The following is a 15,207-nucleotide window of genomic DNA, read 5'->3' on the forward strand; positions in this document are numbered from 1 at the left end:
CACACAACTTCATTTGATCTCATCAGTTCCCATGGATTTAATTATCTTCTGTACACTGATATTCAGATATATCTATCTACTCTAATCTCTCTTCTGGTCATCAATTTCACATCTCCAACTACTTTTCAGAGACCTCAAACAAAATCTCCAATAGACAGCTGAAAATCAATGTGTCCAAAATGGATTTCATTATCTTTTGCCCTAACCCATCCCTCATCCTTGCTAACTTCCCCTATTTCTGTTTAGGCTCATATCCTAGGTGTCTCTAACCCCCATATCAAATCTGCAGCAAGTCTCTTGATTTCATCTTTACATCTCTTAAATAAGCCACCTTCTTCTCTTTGATAATGCCATAACCCTGGTACACGTCCCCATCAACTCATGACTGAATTATTGGAATATCCTGCTGTGGATCTTTCTACTTCAAGCCTCTCCCAATTCCAGTCCACCCTCCTTTTAGTCAGCAAAGGGATTTTCCTGAAGTGAAGGTCCAGTCATCACCCCTCTTTACTCAAAAAATTCCAATAAGCCCCTTACTACCTCCAGGATCAAATGGCTCAATTTGACCCTTGAAAACCCCCTTTCCAGTTTTTGAATACCTTATACTCTGCCAGATATTCTTTGATCAGTAACACTGGCTTTCTTGTTGTTCCACGAACAAGACATACCAACTCTCAACTCCAGATGTTTTTTCTAGCTGTCTCCCATGTCTGACATATACTCACTTCTCTTCATCTTCATCTATGGGTTTCCTTCAAGTCTCAAATAAATTCCCATCTTCTACAGGAAGCCTTCCCAACATCTTTGTATATAAACTATTATTTCCACCATTAGATTGTGAGCTCCTGAGGGCAGGGATTGTCTTTTGCCTCTTTTTATTAAAATTACTAGTATAGTGCCAAATACATAGGAAGTACTTAATAAAAGTTTATTGACTGACTGACTTTTAAAATAATAAATGATGAGAAAATCTAATACTTTGAGAAAATGCTCTGAGAAAATGTAATACATGCAAATTTGAATATAGTGCAAGATAATCTCATCATACAAAATAAATTATTTTAAAATAACATTGGAATATCAAATAATTCCTTCAAATACCTAGCTCCCCCACTGCTTACTCAATTTATAAAAAATTAAAAACATTTAACTTTTCATGAGTATATTTATTGAATTAAGTCAAGCATAACTATACATTGAAGGGTCGTTACTCTATGGGGTCTAGACCCCAAAACTATTTGAAAACTTAAACTATACTATAAGGAGATAGTTCTGTTTATAATGGTAAAATATCCTGGAAAGAAATCTAAGAAAAAACAACAGTGTGGTAAAATGAAACAATTATACTAAAGAAGTTGGTGTCACATGGAAGATTCAGGATGCTAGATGCAATATTAATATATAATCTTTTTCATTCATACAGGTTTATCACTATCTACATATTAACAAAAATATGTTCTACGTAAACTGTGCTATTAATAGGTATATTTGTAAACTACATTGTTCTTATGATATGTCTGTGATACAATCCTATGAAAAATACATTCTTACTTTTGTTTTTACTCAATAAGATAAGAAGTCAGAACCTTTAAGGCAATTTCCATTAAATTCATAAAAAAATGAGTCACAGAGAGATTAAATGAAAAGGAAAACTGAAAAACCAAATTAAATTAACAAGGATCTTTCTGCCTTACACTGATGCTTACTGGGAAAATTCCCAGCTGTTCTTGAAGCTCTTCAACCTCTTTTATAAGTTCTTGCATGCTCTTGTTACTGTGACACTGCCAAAGGCTATTTTCCACATTGTTTCCAGGATAACAGGGGAGAACACTGTTAGCAAACTGACGACAAAGTGGGCACGTGAATTCTCCTTTCTCCACAGAGAAACCCTGAAGAACCTGGTCATTCTAAAAAGAAAAAATAAACATTAAAATTGTGTTAATAGATATATGTACATAATTACACAAAGATAAAGTTATGATACTACATATTTAGTTGTTTTTTTCCAGAGGGAAATAAAAATTAAAAAAAAGAAATAAAAAATTAAAAATTAAAGAAATATAAATTTGGCAATCATAAAAAATACCAAGGTAAGAACCAGACTCAAGTACTCTCACAAGCAACAAAATTGTCACCTGTCAAGCAATTTCTCAAATCACAGCAGTCACACAAGTCCAGTCTTCACCGATGAAAATTTTTAAATTGGCCTTCTGAGTTCAGCCTTAAATATACTAATTAAAAAGTTATCAAATATAGAGAAACTCTTCCAAGACAGAAAGAGGGAAGAATAAATATGATGTGGAAGTACCACTAGCTAGAAGGTCAGAGAGATCAGTAAATGAGTAATAAGAAAGAGGCCTATCACTCAAGTCATCATTTTCCAGGAAGGTGCCACAATTATAGGAAGACAGAACTGAACCTGTTTCTCCTACAAGAGCAGTAGATCAACTATTTGTTCATGACTTTAGCTACATGACTTTTGGCACTGGAAGTCAACCTGTTGCACCTCCAAATTTCTCACATATTTATTTATATCATGAGGACTGTAGTATACATAATGAGTATGGGGGGGAGGATAAAATATATAAAGAATATAACTGGGGTAGATAAATGAGCCATTGTTATTTTATTATTTTTTTTATTTTTATTATTACTATTGTTGTAATTGTTATTATAACATGTCTAGAATAGGCAGTAGATATAATAGTGATGATAGTAGAAAGTATAGCATAGAAGATACTGCCTAGAATTTGATTTGTGAGTTCTGTCTATCCATCAAACTGAGAGTGATATGCTATGGACAAGGAAATCTTCACTTAGTGATAGTATAAGAAATGAACATGTATGTCCAGGAGTGCTATGGATAGTCCAAGGATTGAGGTAAACTCTGTACTTCAGAAGGCATATGAAAGAAATGACTAAGGAAATGTAAAAACTCCTTCCTGAATTGGCAGGTAGGCTTGGCAGTGATGAAAAGTCTAAAACAGAAAAAGAAGTGAGTGGCTACCACCAAAATGTCACTATATACTTAAGACAAGATGTTCATCATTAGTATTTCTAGTACCTACTCCATTTTGATGCATAAAAGGTACTTAGCAAATGTTTGTTGATTGAGTACTGCCACCTAGGGACAGATGAGGGTTACAAAGTATTGCAGGAAGCCTAATTATCATCCCACAAGATCCTTGGCCCAATCACGTATTTCAAAAGCCTGGACATGGCAATGTCATGTTAAAGTTACATCCATCAAAAGTCACAGGAGATTATATGTAAAGTCTTAAAAAGAAAAGTCCACCACTACTGGACCATGTTGGCAGAGGTAGACCATCACCTCTCAGCCTCTCCAAGAGGTACACAGCGATATGAGAAAATTCAAAGAGGTCCAGAGATTTAGTCTCCTATTGGTATCATTTTTTGTGTCTTCCTGGGCCTCTGCATCAGGCCTTCTTTCCCCAGGAAACTCATCACTGGGTAACCTATCTTGCCCTCCTGAATCTACCTGGAACACCCCACCCATCAGTACCTAGACCCTCATGTCTGGCACTCACATCTGATCAGCAGCCTCTGCCTCTGAGTGGACCCTCTGCTGAAAGCGGAGCCTTGGATGCCAGAGTCTCTCAGTCTAGTCTTTTCTCCCTATACAACTTTTGAATCTCACTAGATTTCTTCATCCTCCCCTCTCCCTTTCAACTTCCTTTTTACATGTTGCCTCTACCTATGAGATTATAAGTTCCTTAAGGATAAGGACTTGTATTTGTATCCTCATGCTTAGCAGAGTGCCTGGTGCACAGTAAGTGCTAAATGAATGTTAAATGACTGACAAACAGAAACTGGGAAATTGAGGTTGAGTGGCAGCAATTTAGAGTCTATAGTAGAGCCTACTCAGGGTTAACCAATTAACTGGACATCTAAATGTGTTCACCACATATACTCAAATATAATAATATTTGGAAATTTAAGTGCTAACAAAGTTGAAAAATAATGCCCAGTAGATATGGCACTGATTAAGATATAAGGTAATCAAATTACTCTACACTCTCATGAGTTAAAAAACGATAAGATGTTATATTCCTTTGAGACAGGGCATGCATGACTTAAATGTGGTTTTGTTAACTTTTTTTTGTTTTATGTGCATTAGTTAACTTCTAGAAAAAATAAAATTAGGGATAAAAATTGAAGGTAGAAAACATATGCTATAGGAGGATAAAACACTAGATATATTGGTCTCCATAATGAGAAGATTCCAGAGATACAAAGACCTTAAGATAAGACCTAAGGAAGACCATTTCTGCAAGGCACTTAATGTGGCCTCCTACTCTAGCATCAATTGGAAAGCCAGGAGATGATAGATATTATCAGGTAAGGAAGAGAAGTCCCTAAGAGAATTCAAGAGATCATACAATGGTAGTACTCTTCATAAAGCCAAGGAATAGAATTGAAACCCTCACGGCCATATGGATTCCACTTTGCATGGATATCTTTGGTATTTTTTTTTGGCGGGGGGGGGTCTGCAATGGGTCTGTGCTCTATCCACTATATCACCTAGCTGCCCTCACGCATGGATAATTACAGATAAATTCCTTGCCCATGTATTATATGTCCCCAAATCTCTGTCTCTTTTTATCAAACTAGCATTTCTTCAAATTTGTTATATACCTGATGCCACCTTATAAAATGGTTATTTTAAGTATCATTAATTGTATTTTGTAGTTAAGAAAATCAGGAGATTAAGTGGCTTTCCCAATTAGTCACACAACTAATCTGAATTCAGGATGTTGGCAGTTAAACTAATCTACAATTTGAGCACAGTTCTTTCAATCGACCAATATGACCGTATATGTCAGTCAGTGAATCCCGATTTCTTGTTTTTCTATCCTCCTGGATCTGTAAGATAATTGAGTTAAATAATTTATTCATATACTAGAGAGAAAGAGACAGAGACTTTGAAAGAAACAGAGAGAGAGAGAGAGAGATGCTTTAGTTCTAATTTTCATTTTAATTTCACAATACTATATGAAGCATTTAAAAAACATAAACTTACTTCAGCAGAAAGAGTAACATCTTTGTTCCAATTAGGAATTATATATTACTTTGAGTCTATTCCAAACAGTGATCTATTTGTCTCTTTGAAGACATAAGTATTTTGTTGAATGAATAAATATTATAAGGGGGTGAAGGGTGAATTCAAGGAAGACTAGTATCTCTGATGTGAGGACTTTGATGTTCACCTGAGCCACCTAATTCTCACCTGTGGCTCCAAGAAGCTATAGCATGCAAAGTGGCCATGTACCAGCAAACCATTTCTGCAGGTGGCCTAAACCAGATTGAATGTATCCAAGGGAGTCTCAAACTCATCAGTGAGTAGTGGGGGGGGGGGGGGGGGGTGTCGATCCTAAGTATGTATAGTCTTTCAATTGTGGAATGGGTGGAAGAGAACAATTTGTTCCAATGATCATGAAGCCAGCTAAAGCAGGTACTGTGGAGCACTTAGAGCTTGGTTAGACAATGAAGCCACCAAGATCATCTAACTGCATCTAGAATCATCACCAGTTACCTTGACTCTGACTTGACATGCTAGATCATGACGACTTTGGAAGAGAGAGTGAGGTCGACAACTTCATGCCCCTCTACCTCAATTAAATTCAATTTACACACATATCAAAACATCACCATACCACTTATAGCAAAGTCCAGTGGCAACAAGCAAGAGACTAAGCAGCAGGTGCAGATACACTGGGAGCTGTAGTCACAATCCTGCATAAAGGTGGCACAGGTCATATGGTCATTTCCCTATTGAAAGCAGCAGTGAGTTTTGGCAACCCTCTAGGTGAATAAGTAGTCCTTTTAAAGATCACACTGCTCACCTCCTGCTGTGAGGAAAGGACTAGAAAAGATGCCCTAAAAAATTGCCTGCTTACCTAACTCTGATCTGATAACCTCAGTAGGCAGAAATCCCACAGTACAGCTGACACACAAAATTTTTTTTTAATTTCTCTAAAAAGATTCCACTCACCACAGTGCATGGAACATGTGCATACTCAGACAACACAAGATCCAATAGACCTGAAAGATGAGTAGCTCTTGTTGCAAGAGAACTCAACAGGTTTCATATTCAAATAGCAGCCCTGAGTGAAACAAGGCTGGCAAATGAAAGCCAGCTTACTGAAGTCAGAGCTAGATACACATTTTTTTGTGGAGTGGCTGAAGTCAAAGAGAGCACTGTGAAGCTGGGGTAGGTTTTTCAATCAAAACTAATCTAGTTAACAAGCTTGAATGCCTATCAAAAGAAATGAATGGCAGGCTCATGACAATTCCAGAAAACTGCCATGTCACCATTATCAGTACCTATGCTCCCACAATGACGAACTTGATGAAGTCAAAGAAAAATTTTATGGAGACCCTTAGCAACAGTGTACCAAAAGAGGACAATCTTATAATTCTGGGCAACTTTAATACCAGAGTAGGCTCAGATTACCAGACATGACAGGGAGTCCTTGGAAGGAATGGAATTGGAAACAGCAACAACAATGTTCACCTACCACTGAAGACTTGTGCATCTTATGACCTTCTTATCAGAAACACTGTCTTTCATTTACCTAAACTCAATAAAACTTCCTCATAGTCAACATTGGCATCTAACAGACTGTGTGATTGTAATGGAAAGAGACAGACAGAATGTGAGAGTGACAAAGACAAGGTGTGGTGCAGAGTGCCAGGCTGATCACAGACTCATCCTCTCTAAGCTAAATATTCACATTCACATTCACATTCAACCTAAGCAGTGGCCCCAAGGCAAAATGAGTACTAGAATGTTAAGAGATTGTTGCTAACTTGGAAAAAAAACTAAGCCAATACACAGTTGGCAATAGTGGAGCAGAAAAGGCATGGGCAGCTTTCAGAGATCGGGTGTACAACACTGAATCTGCTCATCTGAGTCAGAACACTGGAAACATCAACACTGGTTCAATGAAAATGACGAGGAATTACAGAAGCTGCTAAATGAAAAACGAGAACTTCACAAGGTTTACCAGCAGGATAACTCATCCATTTCTAAGAAGAAAGCATTTAATTCCATCAAAAAAAAAAAAGTACAGGGGTGGCTGGGTGGCACAATGGATAGAGTACCAGCCTTGGAGTCAGGAGTACCTGGGTTCAAGTCCAACCTCAGACGCTTAATAATTACCTAGTTGTGTGGCCTTGGGCAAGCCACTTAACCCCATTGCCTTGAAAAATCTTAAAAAAAAAAAGTAAAGTACAAGTGAAGCTTAGAGAGATGCAGGACTCTTGGCTCAGTAACAAGGCAGGAAATTCAGTTTTACATAGATAGTAACAAACCAAAGTTCTTTTATGATGCCCTGAAGGCTATTTATAGGCCAAAGACCTATGTATGCTTGCCAAAAAAAATCAATTTATGGAAAACTCACACAGGGCAAGCGCTCACTAAAGAGTCAGAAGAAGCGATACCAAGACACCCTGAAGGTCTTTCTTAAGAACTTTAATTTGATTGTACAGCATGGGAAACACTGGCACAGGACCACACAGCATGTCATGCCCTCATCAAAGAGGGTGCTGTTCTCTATGAGGAAGGCAGAATTGAAGCAACTCAAAGGAAAGCTGACATTCATAAGTTTTGAGTACCCACCCCAGGAATTCACATGGACTATTTGTACCCAAATCTGTGGTAGAGAATTCTAAGCTCATATTGATCTGATCAGTTAGACACACTATAATTAGTCATTTTGGCCTTCTTTGATAACGAAGGACAAGAACCAAATGTTATAAATTCAAAAGAAAAGAAAAAAGAAACATCTATAAAAATAGGATAAAAAGAAAATATTACTTAGAAGAGTAATAACTGAGGTTCTGACAACATAATATGCATTTTGCCGGAGTAAAGAAAGTAAAAGCTCTAGATTTAGAGGCTAATAATTACCAAAATGATTAGTTCTACTTTAACATAAAAGAAAACTATATACATGTCCATTTAACAATACATTCATATAGATGTTTAAAAATGTATCAGTCTGTATCTAAACACTACTTAGTCCATTTAAAATGGCAGAATTCAGGGTGGCTAGGTGGCACAGTGGATAGAGCACTGGCCCTAGAGTTCAGAGTACCTGAGTTCAAATCCAGCCTCAGACACTTAATAATTACCTAGTTGTGTGGCCCTGGGCAAGCCACTCAACCCCATTTGCCTTGCAAAAACCTTAAAAAAGGGGGCGGCTAGGTGGCATAGTGGATAAAGCACCGGCCTTGGAGTCAGGAGTACCTGAGTTCAAATCTGGTCTCAGACACTTAATAATTACCTAGCTGTTTGGCCTTGGGCAAGCCACTTAACCCCATTTGCCTTGCAAAAAAAAAAAAAACCTTAAAAGTGTTACATGAAATAAAATGGCAGAATTCAGTCAAACAGTTGAATCATTTTTTGCCAGAACACCAAAAAGTTGTCTTGCCCGTTACTTTCAATTTTCAACTTTAAAGGCTTCAATAAAATTCTGGAAAAATATAATTCAATACCATTTTAAAATCCTGAACAATGACAAAAAACTTGCATTTTGATTTCCCACTATCATAGTAGTGATTCATCATCATCATCATTCTTATTATTATTATTAATTATTCAGGAAGCAGAATGCCTTTTTATTCCCATAGTGGTAGTACCATAAAAATTTTTAAAAAGAGAGATATAGAGTAAGATGCCTTACTAGCTTATCTAGAATGAACTATTAATATATTTTTCATCATTACCATTTCAATCTCTACATCATTCTTTGGGCTATGAATTCCTATTTTAGCTTAACTAACATTTTCACAGAATTGTTATGCTAATCTCCATTCCCAAAGGTTAGTTCTGATTTGATAAGTTTTATGTTGTATCAATTCCTGAACAATACAAATTTCTATCTTTTGATCCTGCATGCACTGTGAATACATGGTCTTGTACAACTCAAACATTTGCCTAACTAGGTAAGACTCTTCCGAACAAAAGAAAAGGAACAGGATGAATTGGACCTTGAACAAGGCATTATGTGAGCAAACCTAATCTTTTATACTACTGATTTTCTTCACTATGAGATTATTAGTAAGTAAGTAGAATTTTTATTACTTTGTTTTTGGGCTTTTTGCAAGGCAATGGAGGTTAAGTGACTTGCCCAAGGTCACACAACTAGGTAATTATTAAGTATCTGAGGCCACATTTGAACTCAGGTTCTCCTGACTTCCAGGGCCAGTGCTTTATACACTGTGCCACCTAACTGCCCCAGACCAGATTTTTTTGTGTCTGAAAGACAGATCTAGTTTTCAACCACAATTGAATACCTAAATGAAGAGCACCACCAACAATATCCATGGTGTTAAGATTTTTAATTCTACATACATTTACTATGCAAGGGACTATACTAGGTCCTAGAGACAAAAGCAGAAAAAAAATAGAATAGTCCTTTGTCCACAAGAAGGCTCATAGGAAAAACAGAATAATGATAACTGTTGCACTGATCATAATAGTTGATATTTATTTCAAGTTTTCAAACATATTTCATTTGATCTTCATAACAATTCTATAAAATAAATATTAAAGGTCTTATTACAGATGAGGAAACTAGAGATTAAATATCATGTGACTTGTTCATATAATACAACTTAATAAGTATTAAAGCTGGGACTATAACTCAGATCTCTCCTGAGTCCAAAAGCAATACTTTTTCCACTATACCAAACTGAAATACAAACAAAATTAGACTTGATAAAAGGGAGAATGTGATAGGCAGAAGAGAGATACAGAGTGCTTTGGAAAATATAAAAAAGTAGATGAAGGAACAAGTTAAGGAAGAAACAGCACAGCATATGAGTTAGGCCTTGAAGGCAAACACATTTTATGACTCAATTTATCAACAATGATGGACTTTGATAGAGCTTCTTTCTCATTCAAGAGTTACTCTTGGGGCGGCTAGATGGCAGGGGCGGCTAGGTGGCGCAGTGGATAAAGCACCGGCCCTGGAGTCAGGAGTACCTGGGTCCAAATCCACTCTCAGACACTTAATAATTACCTAGCTGTGTGGCCTTGGGCAAGCCACTTAACCCCATGTGCCTTACAAAAAAAAAAAAAGAGTTACTCTTGGGGCGTCTAGGTGGTGCAGTGGATAGAGCACCGGCTCAAGAGTACGCGAGTTCAAATCTGACCTCAGACACTTAATAAGAATTACCTAGCTGTGTGACCTTGGGCAAGTCACTTAACCCCACTGCCTTGCAAAAACCAAAAAAAAAATTTTTGTAAATAACTTAGGTGTGATCCTCCCTCAAAGGATCAGGGTTGGTGAAGCCTGAAGAGTAGGAGGCTAAAAAGAATCAATTCCATTCTGCTCAAAAAATGTTTGTTAAGCATCTCCTCTCTGCAAGGCACTGCAAAGACAAAAATAAAACTAATAAACTAAAAATAAAACAATTGCCTAAGAGCTGTCACAGTAGTCAGCATGGTTATTAAGCCTGGAGAAAATATCTTGAAACATCCCTGGCATTAAATGGAAAGCCATAGCATAAAACTTTTTTCTATTTTTCTAATGAACTTACCCGTAATGATTCCATGTATGATTTATGGCAATCTATGTGCAATGTGTGGCCACAGGTTTGTACATAAACACCTCCTTCCCAGCCAATTGATACAGCCTGAAGACAGGAACTCTGAGAAATTAAGAAAAATGTAACAAGTTGTAAACATATCCATGTTTAAAACAATTTACATATATCCACATAAAAAAGAAAATTATTATACTTCTCTACCACTTTAGAACTTATATTTTTGTGATATAAAACACAAACAACTAATCTAAAAGCAATCTCTCTTTAAAGTGAAATACTATAAATGTTAGTCCCAAGCTTCTGTGATTACTGAAACTATAAATATGTATGTCTCATGAAACAATCATACCTCCACTAAACTTATCATCTTGTAACCAAAGCAAATTGTAGTGAGGTGTTGAAGAAAAATTATAAGGTTTTAATTTCTTTATCAGAAAGATAAGATCACCCTAACTCAAAAGTCATAAAGCAGGCAACCTAGACTTTCCAAAATGAATGAATGGATAAATAAATAAATAATAACTAAGAATCAGGAAATGTGCAACAACAAAAAAGGTCAACCTAGAGTCAAAATGTTTGGCAATGTTCTTGCATAGAAGTTCTGTACTTTAGTCATATGAGAACCTTTTAAGCTCTCATAAAAAAGCCTATTAACTCTTACTTTAGAAATAATTCTAATAGTTTTCTCATATGGTTTCCAGCTAATGGCATATTAAAAGCAACAACTTAGAAAGGAGAATAGAGCTTTCAGTAAGTAAAACCAAAGAGACAAATATAGACAAAGGACTACTTAGAATTATTTAATGTGAGGTTAAATAGCTCCTCCTTCCTCAACAGACTCTGGGAACATCATTATATCAAAGCCTAACACAACAATGTTCAGATAATTTTTGACTGATCAAGGTCAACTTATAATATTTTATTTAACAAGACTGTTAATTGTTCAATGTATTTTCAAAAATTTTAAATCAAAATTGGTTACAATGTTTTTAAATTGCAAGAAAGAGAAAGAGAAAGAAAGTGAGAAAAAAATTAAAGTAAAAAGGAAGGAGGGAGGAGAGGAAGGAAGCAAAGAAGAAAGGAAGGAAGGAGGAGTACGCTTGATAGTGGGGGAAAATACTGTTGAGTAAAGAATGAATTTCTTGACACATTTAAAGATCTACATGAGTTCAAATCAAATATGCATAGCATGTGTAAGTAGCCTTCAACTGTTTGCAAATCAGAAGAACTACAGGAGGTTAGCTTGTCTTCCTTTTACATTTCATTTTTGGAATTAAGATCATTTTAAGAAGTTTAAAATTCAGTAATAAAATGACCAAGCTTCTTTCTTTGGCACTATACTTTAAAAATGGAACATTGTTTTTATGAAAGTAGTTAAGAATAAAATACCAATTTGTTATCTTCAAAAACCTACTATTCAGTATTCTATTAGAAACTCAAAGTGATTGGAGTCACTATAAACAAGAATTCTTGAATGGATGTAAAAACTAAAAAACTAATTATTCATCAAATATAGACTTTTCTAAATGGTTACAAAGTCTTACATGAAAAATGAGTGCAATTGAGCTTCAAGGAATAAAATAATTTTACAATTAACAATTAACGGGGTGTTTTTGCATTCTGACTAATAGCTACATAATAAAGTTTAAAATTTCTGTGTTTCATTCATTCAATAAATATTTATTAAGCATCTGCTATGTGTACAGCTCTGTAAGGAGTACAAAAGAAATATAAAATGTACAAAAAAAAACCCTGAGTTTTATAATCTGGTCTCAGATACCTGCTAGATATGTGATCCTGGACAAGTCAGTTAAAATTTGTTTTACAGATAAGGAAGTAAAGACATTGCTTCCTTATATGTAAAATGGAGATAATAATACCATCTGCTTTGATATGGGGATAAAATGAAATCATATTTTTAAAGGGTTTTGAAATTATGAATGTGTTATGCAAATTCTGCTATTACTGTTCTTATTACTATGTTTAGTTCATTGTTTTATATTATATGCATACAAACATAAATCCCAAATGGTTACAATTAGAAAAAAATATATAAGACATAATCCCTGTCCTCTGGTATCTTACATGTCAGTTGGAATGTCAAGTCATACAGAAATGAAACATTTAATTAACAATTCAAAGCAAGATTAAAATAAACTGAGAAAGTAACATAGGCATTATGTTCCAAAGGAGTTCCAAAAAATGAAAGAGTGATGACAGACATTGGTGATATCAGGACAGATTTTTGTGAAGGAAGTGGTATGCCAAGTAGAACCTTAGGAAAGGGTAGCATTTGGAAGAAAGAAAGAGAGGAGACATTTAGATAGAGAATATGAAAAAAGACTTGAAGATAGGAATACCATAGCATTTTTTAGGGACCAAGAAAACACTGTTCATGCTGTTATAGGTTGTGATAAATGAGAAAGCCACACATTCAAGCAAACAAAAATAAAAGCATTTACTAAATAACTGCTACAAAACTGCAAAGATATAAGGGGAAAAAAATGAAAAATACTTCCTGACCTTAAGGAACGTACATTCTACTGGAAGGGATGCAACATTTACACAGATAATACAAAATTACTGGAAGAGGGAGGGAAAAAAAATAATTACTAGAGGAAATCAGGAAAGGCTTCCCAAAGAAAGGGGCACCTGAATTAAGCCTTAAAAAAAAAAGTCGAAGAGAGGTAGAGATACTTTTCTGGTATACGGGTCAGCCTGTGAAAAAACTCAGAAGAAGATCCTGTAATGAATGTCAAGTTCATCAAATTACCAAGAAGATCGGTTTGGTTGAAACAATGGGTATGTGAAATAAGCCTGCAGAGGTTTAGTCAAAAATGTAAAATATTTCAAATAAGAGTATTTTTGTATTCTAATGGCACCAGAAAATCTCTAAAAATTATTGATGAAATGGCTGAACTGTGTTTTAAGGTTATTTTGACAAATAACCTTGTCAAAGGTTTCCCCACAGTATAAGTACAAAAAAGATTGAAGAGGGAGAGGGCCTGGAAGAAGAGACTACTTATTAAGGTACTGATATTATCCAGGTAGGAGGCACTGAACTAGGATGCCAGGAATTTGTAAAAAAAAAATAAAATAAAATAAAGCTTTGTCGAACTAGCTGGATAGCAGGTGTAAGAGAAAGGGAAGATTCAATGAATATTCCAAAGTGGTAAATCTGAGTGGCAAGGATACCTGGTGCCTTCAACAGAAATAGGAAGGTTTGGAGAAGGGACTAGACTGTAGGCAGAAAGAATATCTGTTGGGCCAATACGTATTTAAGATACCTACTGTGTTTTGGTACGGTTAAGTAAGCCCAAAAACTTCAAGCAATGGAAAACTCACCTGTAAGTATAATTTTAAGAATTTCTTATTCAAGAAACTTCTTTTAGGATTCCTAAAGCATTTTATGATATAAACATTCCACTCTACAAATAACTGTGTCTAATGAAATCACAAAGGAAAAATTCTCATCCAGGAATTCTGTCCCATTTAAAAAACACTGCTGGACATGGACAATGCAGGAATGTGTTTATGCATGACCATACATATTTGTAATAAAGGTTATGTTTTAATTTTGATTCTAAAACAAAATTTTAATTGAAAACAATTATATTTATTTCAATAAAAGAAACATGGGTAGGCAAAAGTACATCTACAAAACTCTCACTTACCTGACAACATTCCTGACAAACTCATATAAAGTTTTCCCATGGTCATACAAGTCTAGATACATGCTAAAAGGCTGTCCCCATAGCAAGGCCATGAACAAAAGGTCAAAAGATGTCAAAACAAAGATCAAAGAGAAAACATACTGTTATCTCTTTAATAATTAAAACACCAGAAAAATCAAAGCAAAAATCATGAAACAAAACTACTATCTCTAATCAGAAACACACATGCAACTACATAGAACCAAGAGAAGTGGCACCTGAGGAAGTTAAAGTGAGATAAATTGGGTGGACAAAAACTGCTGCCCGTAAACCAGTTGTGGAATATATACCTACAAGTATCACTGAATAAAAATAGAACCAAGGAGATGTAAGAGTGTATGTGCACCACAAAAAAAGAAGTTTGCATAATGAGGAGAGCATAGGTGAAACTCACTGATCTCTGCATGCAAAGTCTGAGAAGAGTGCTTATTCAATACTCAGTAATATGAACTATAATTTCACAGCTCCAAAATCACTGGACATTCCAGTAGAAATGTCTGGCAAAGGGGCAAACTTCCAGAAAAGAAAGGAGGTGAGTTCAGAAGTATAAGTACAGGAGCTAGCTGTGGTGAAGGAAAAAGATAAAATATGAGAGACTTGCATGTATTCCTGCTTAGAAAAATGATACTGATATAACACTCATATGAAATTTCTCATTTAATAGAGCAGGTAGAAGGAGCTTTTATAGATGAAGCACGGGAGACAGCTGAATTTGAAGATATATTATATTGTAAAAATGGAGTCAATGGCTAAAAGGGAAATGTAATGGGAGTAAAAGAAAGAAGTGGTGGAATGGGCTATGATATTTCATATAATAAGATTTTTTTATTACAATGAGCTATTGCAATGATATGGAAGGGGGGGAGGCGAAAGGGAATGAGGGAACCTTCACTCTCATCAGAGGTGGTTTGGAGAG

At 35.5% G+C, this 15,207-nt stretch overlaps 1 protein-coding gene across 8 annotated transcripts in view; it reads right to left on the minus strand.

Moving 5' to 3' along the window:
* The window catches only part of UBR3 (ubiquitin protein ligase E3 component n-recognin 3), a 291,086-nt gene that overhangs the window by 88,961 nt on the left and 186,918 nt on the right, over window positions 1-15,207 (minus strand). For 6 of the 8 annotated variants that reach the window (XR_012474268.1, XM_074215740.1, XM_074215735.1 and 3 more), the window contains 2 exons: window positions 10,570-10,680; window positions 1,695-1,907 (listed from right to left, as the gene is read on the minus strand). Coding sequence is in view for 7 of the 8 variants with exons in the window: in XM_074215740.1 (XP_074071841.1) it covers window positions 1,695-1,907; window positions 10,570-10,680 (324 nt within the window). In the remaining variant the exon portion in view is untranslated. The remainder of the gene's footprint in view (window positions 1-1,694; window positions 1,908-10,569; window positions 10,681-15,207) is intronic. The other 2 variants (XM_074215738.1, XM_074215736.1) reach the window with 1 other exon arrangement.

This window comes from Macrotis lagotis, chromosome 1, assembly GCF_037893015.1.
Source record: "Macrotis lagotis isolate mMagLag1 chromosome 1, bilby.v1.9.chrom.fasta, whole genome shotgun sequence".
NCBI classification, from domain to species: domain Eukaryota; kingdom Metazoa; phylum Chordata; class Mammalia; order Peramelemorphia; family Peramelidae; genus Macrotis; species Macrotis lagotis.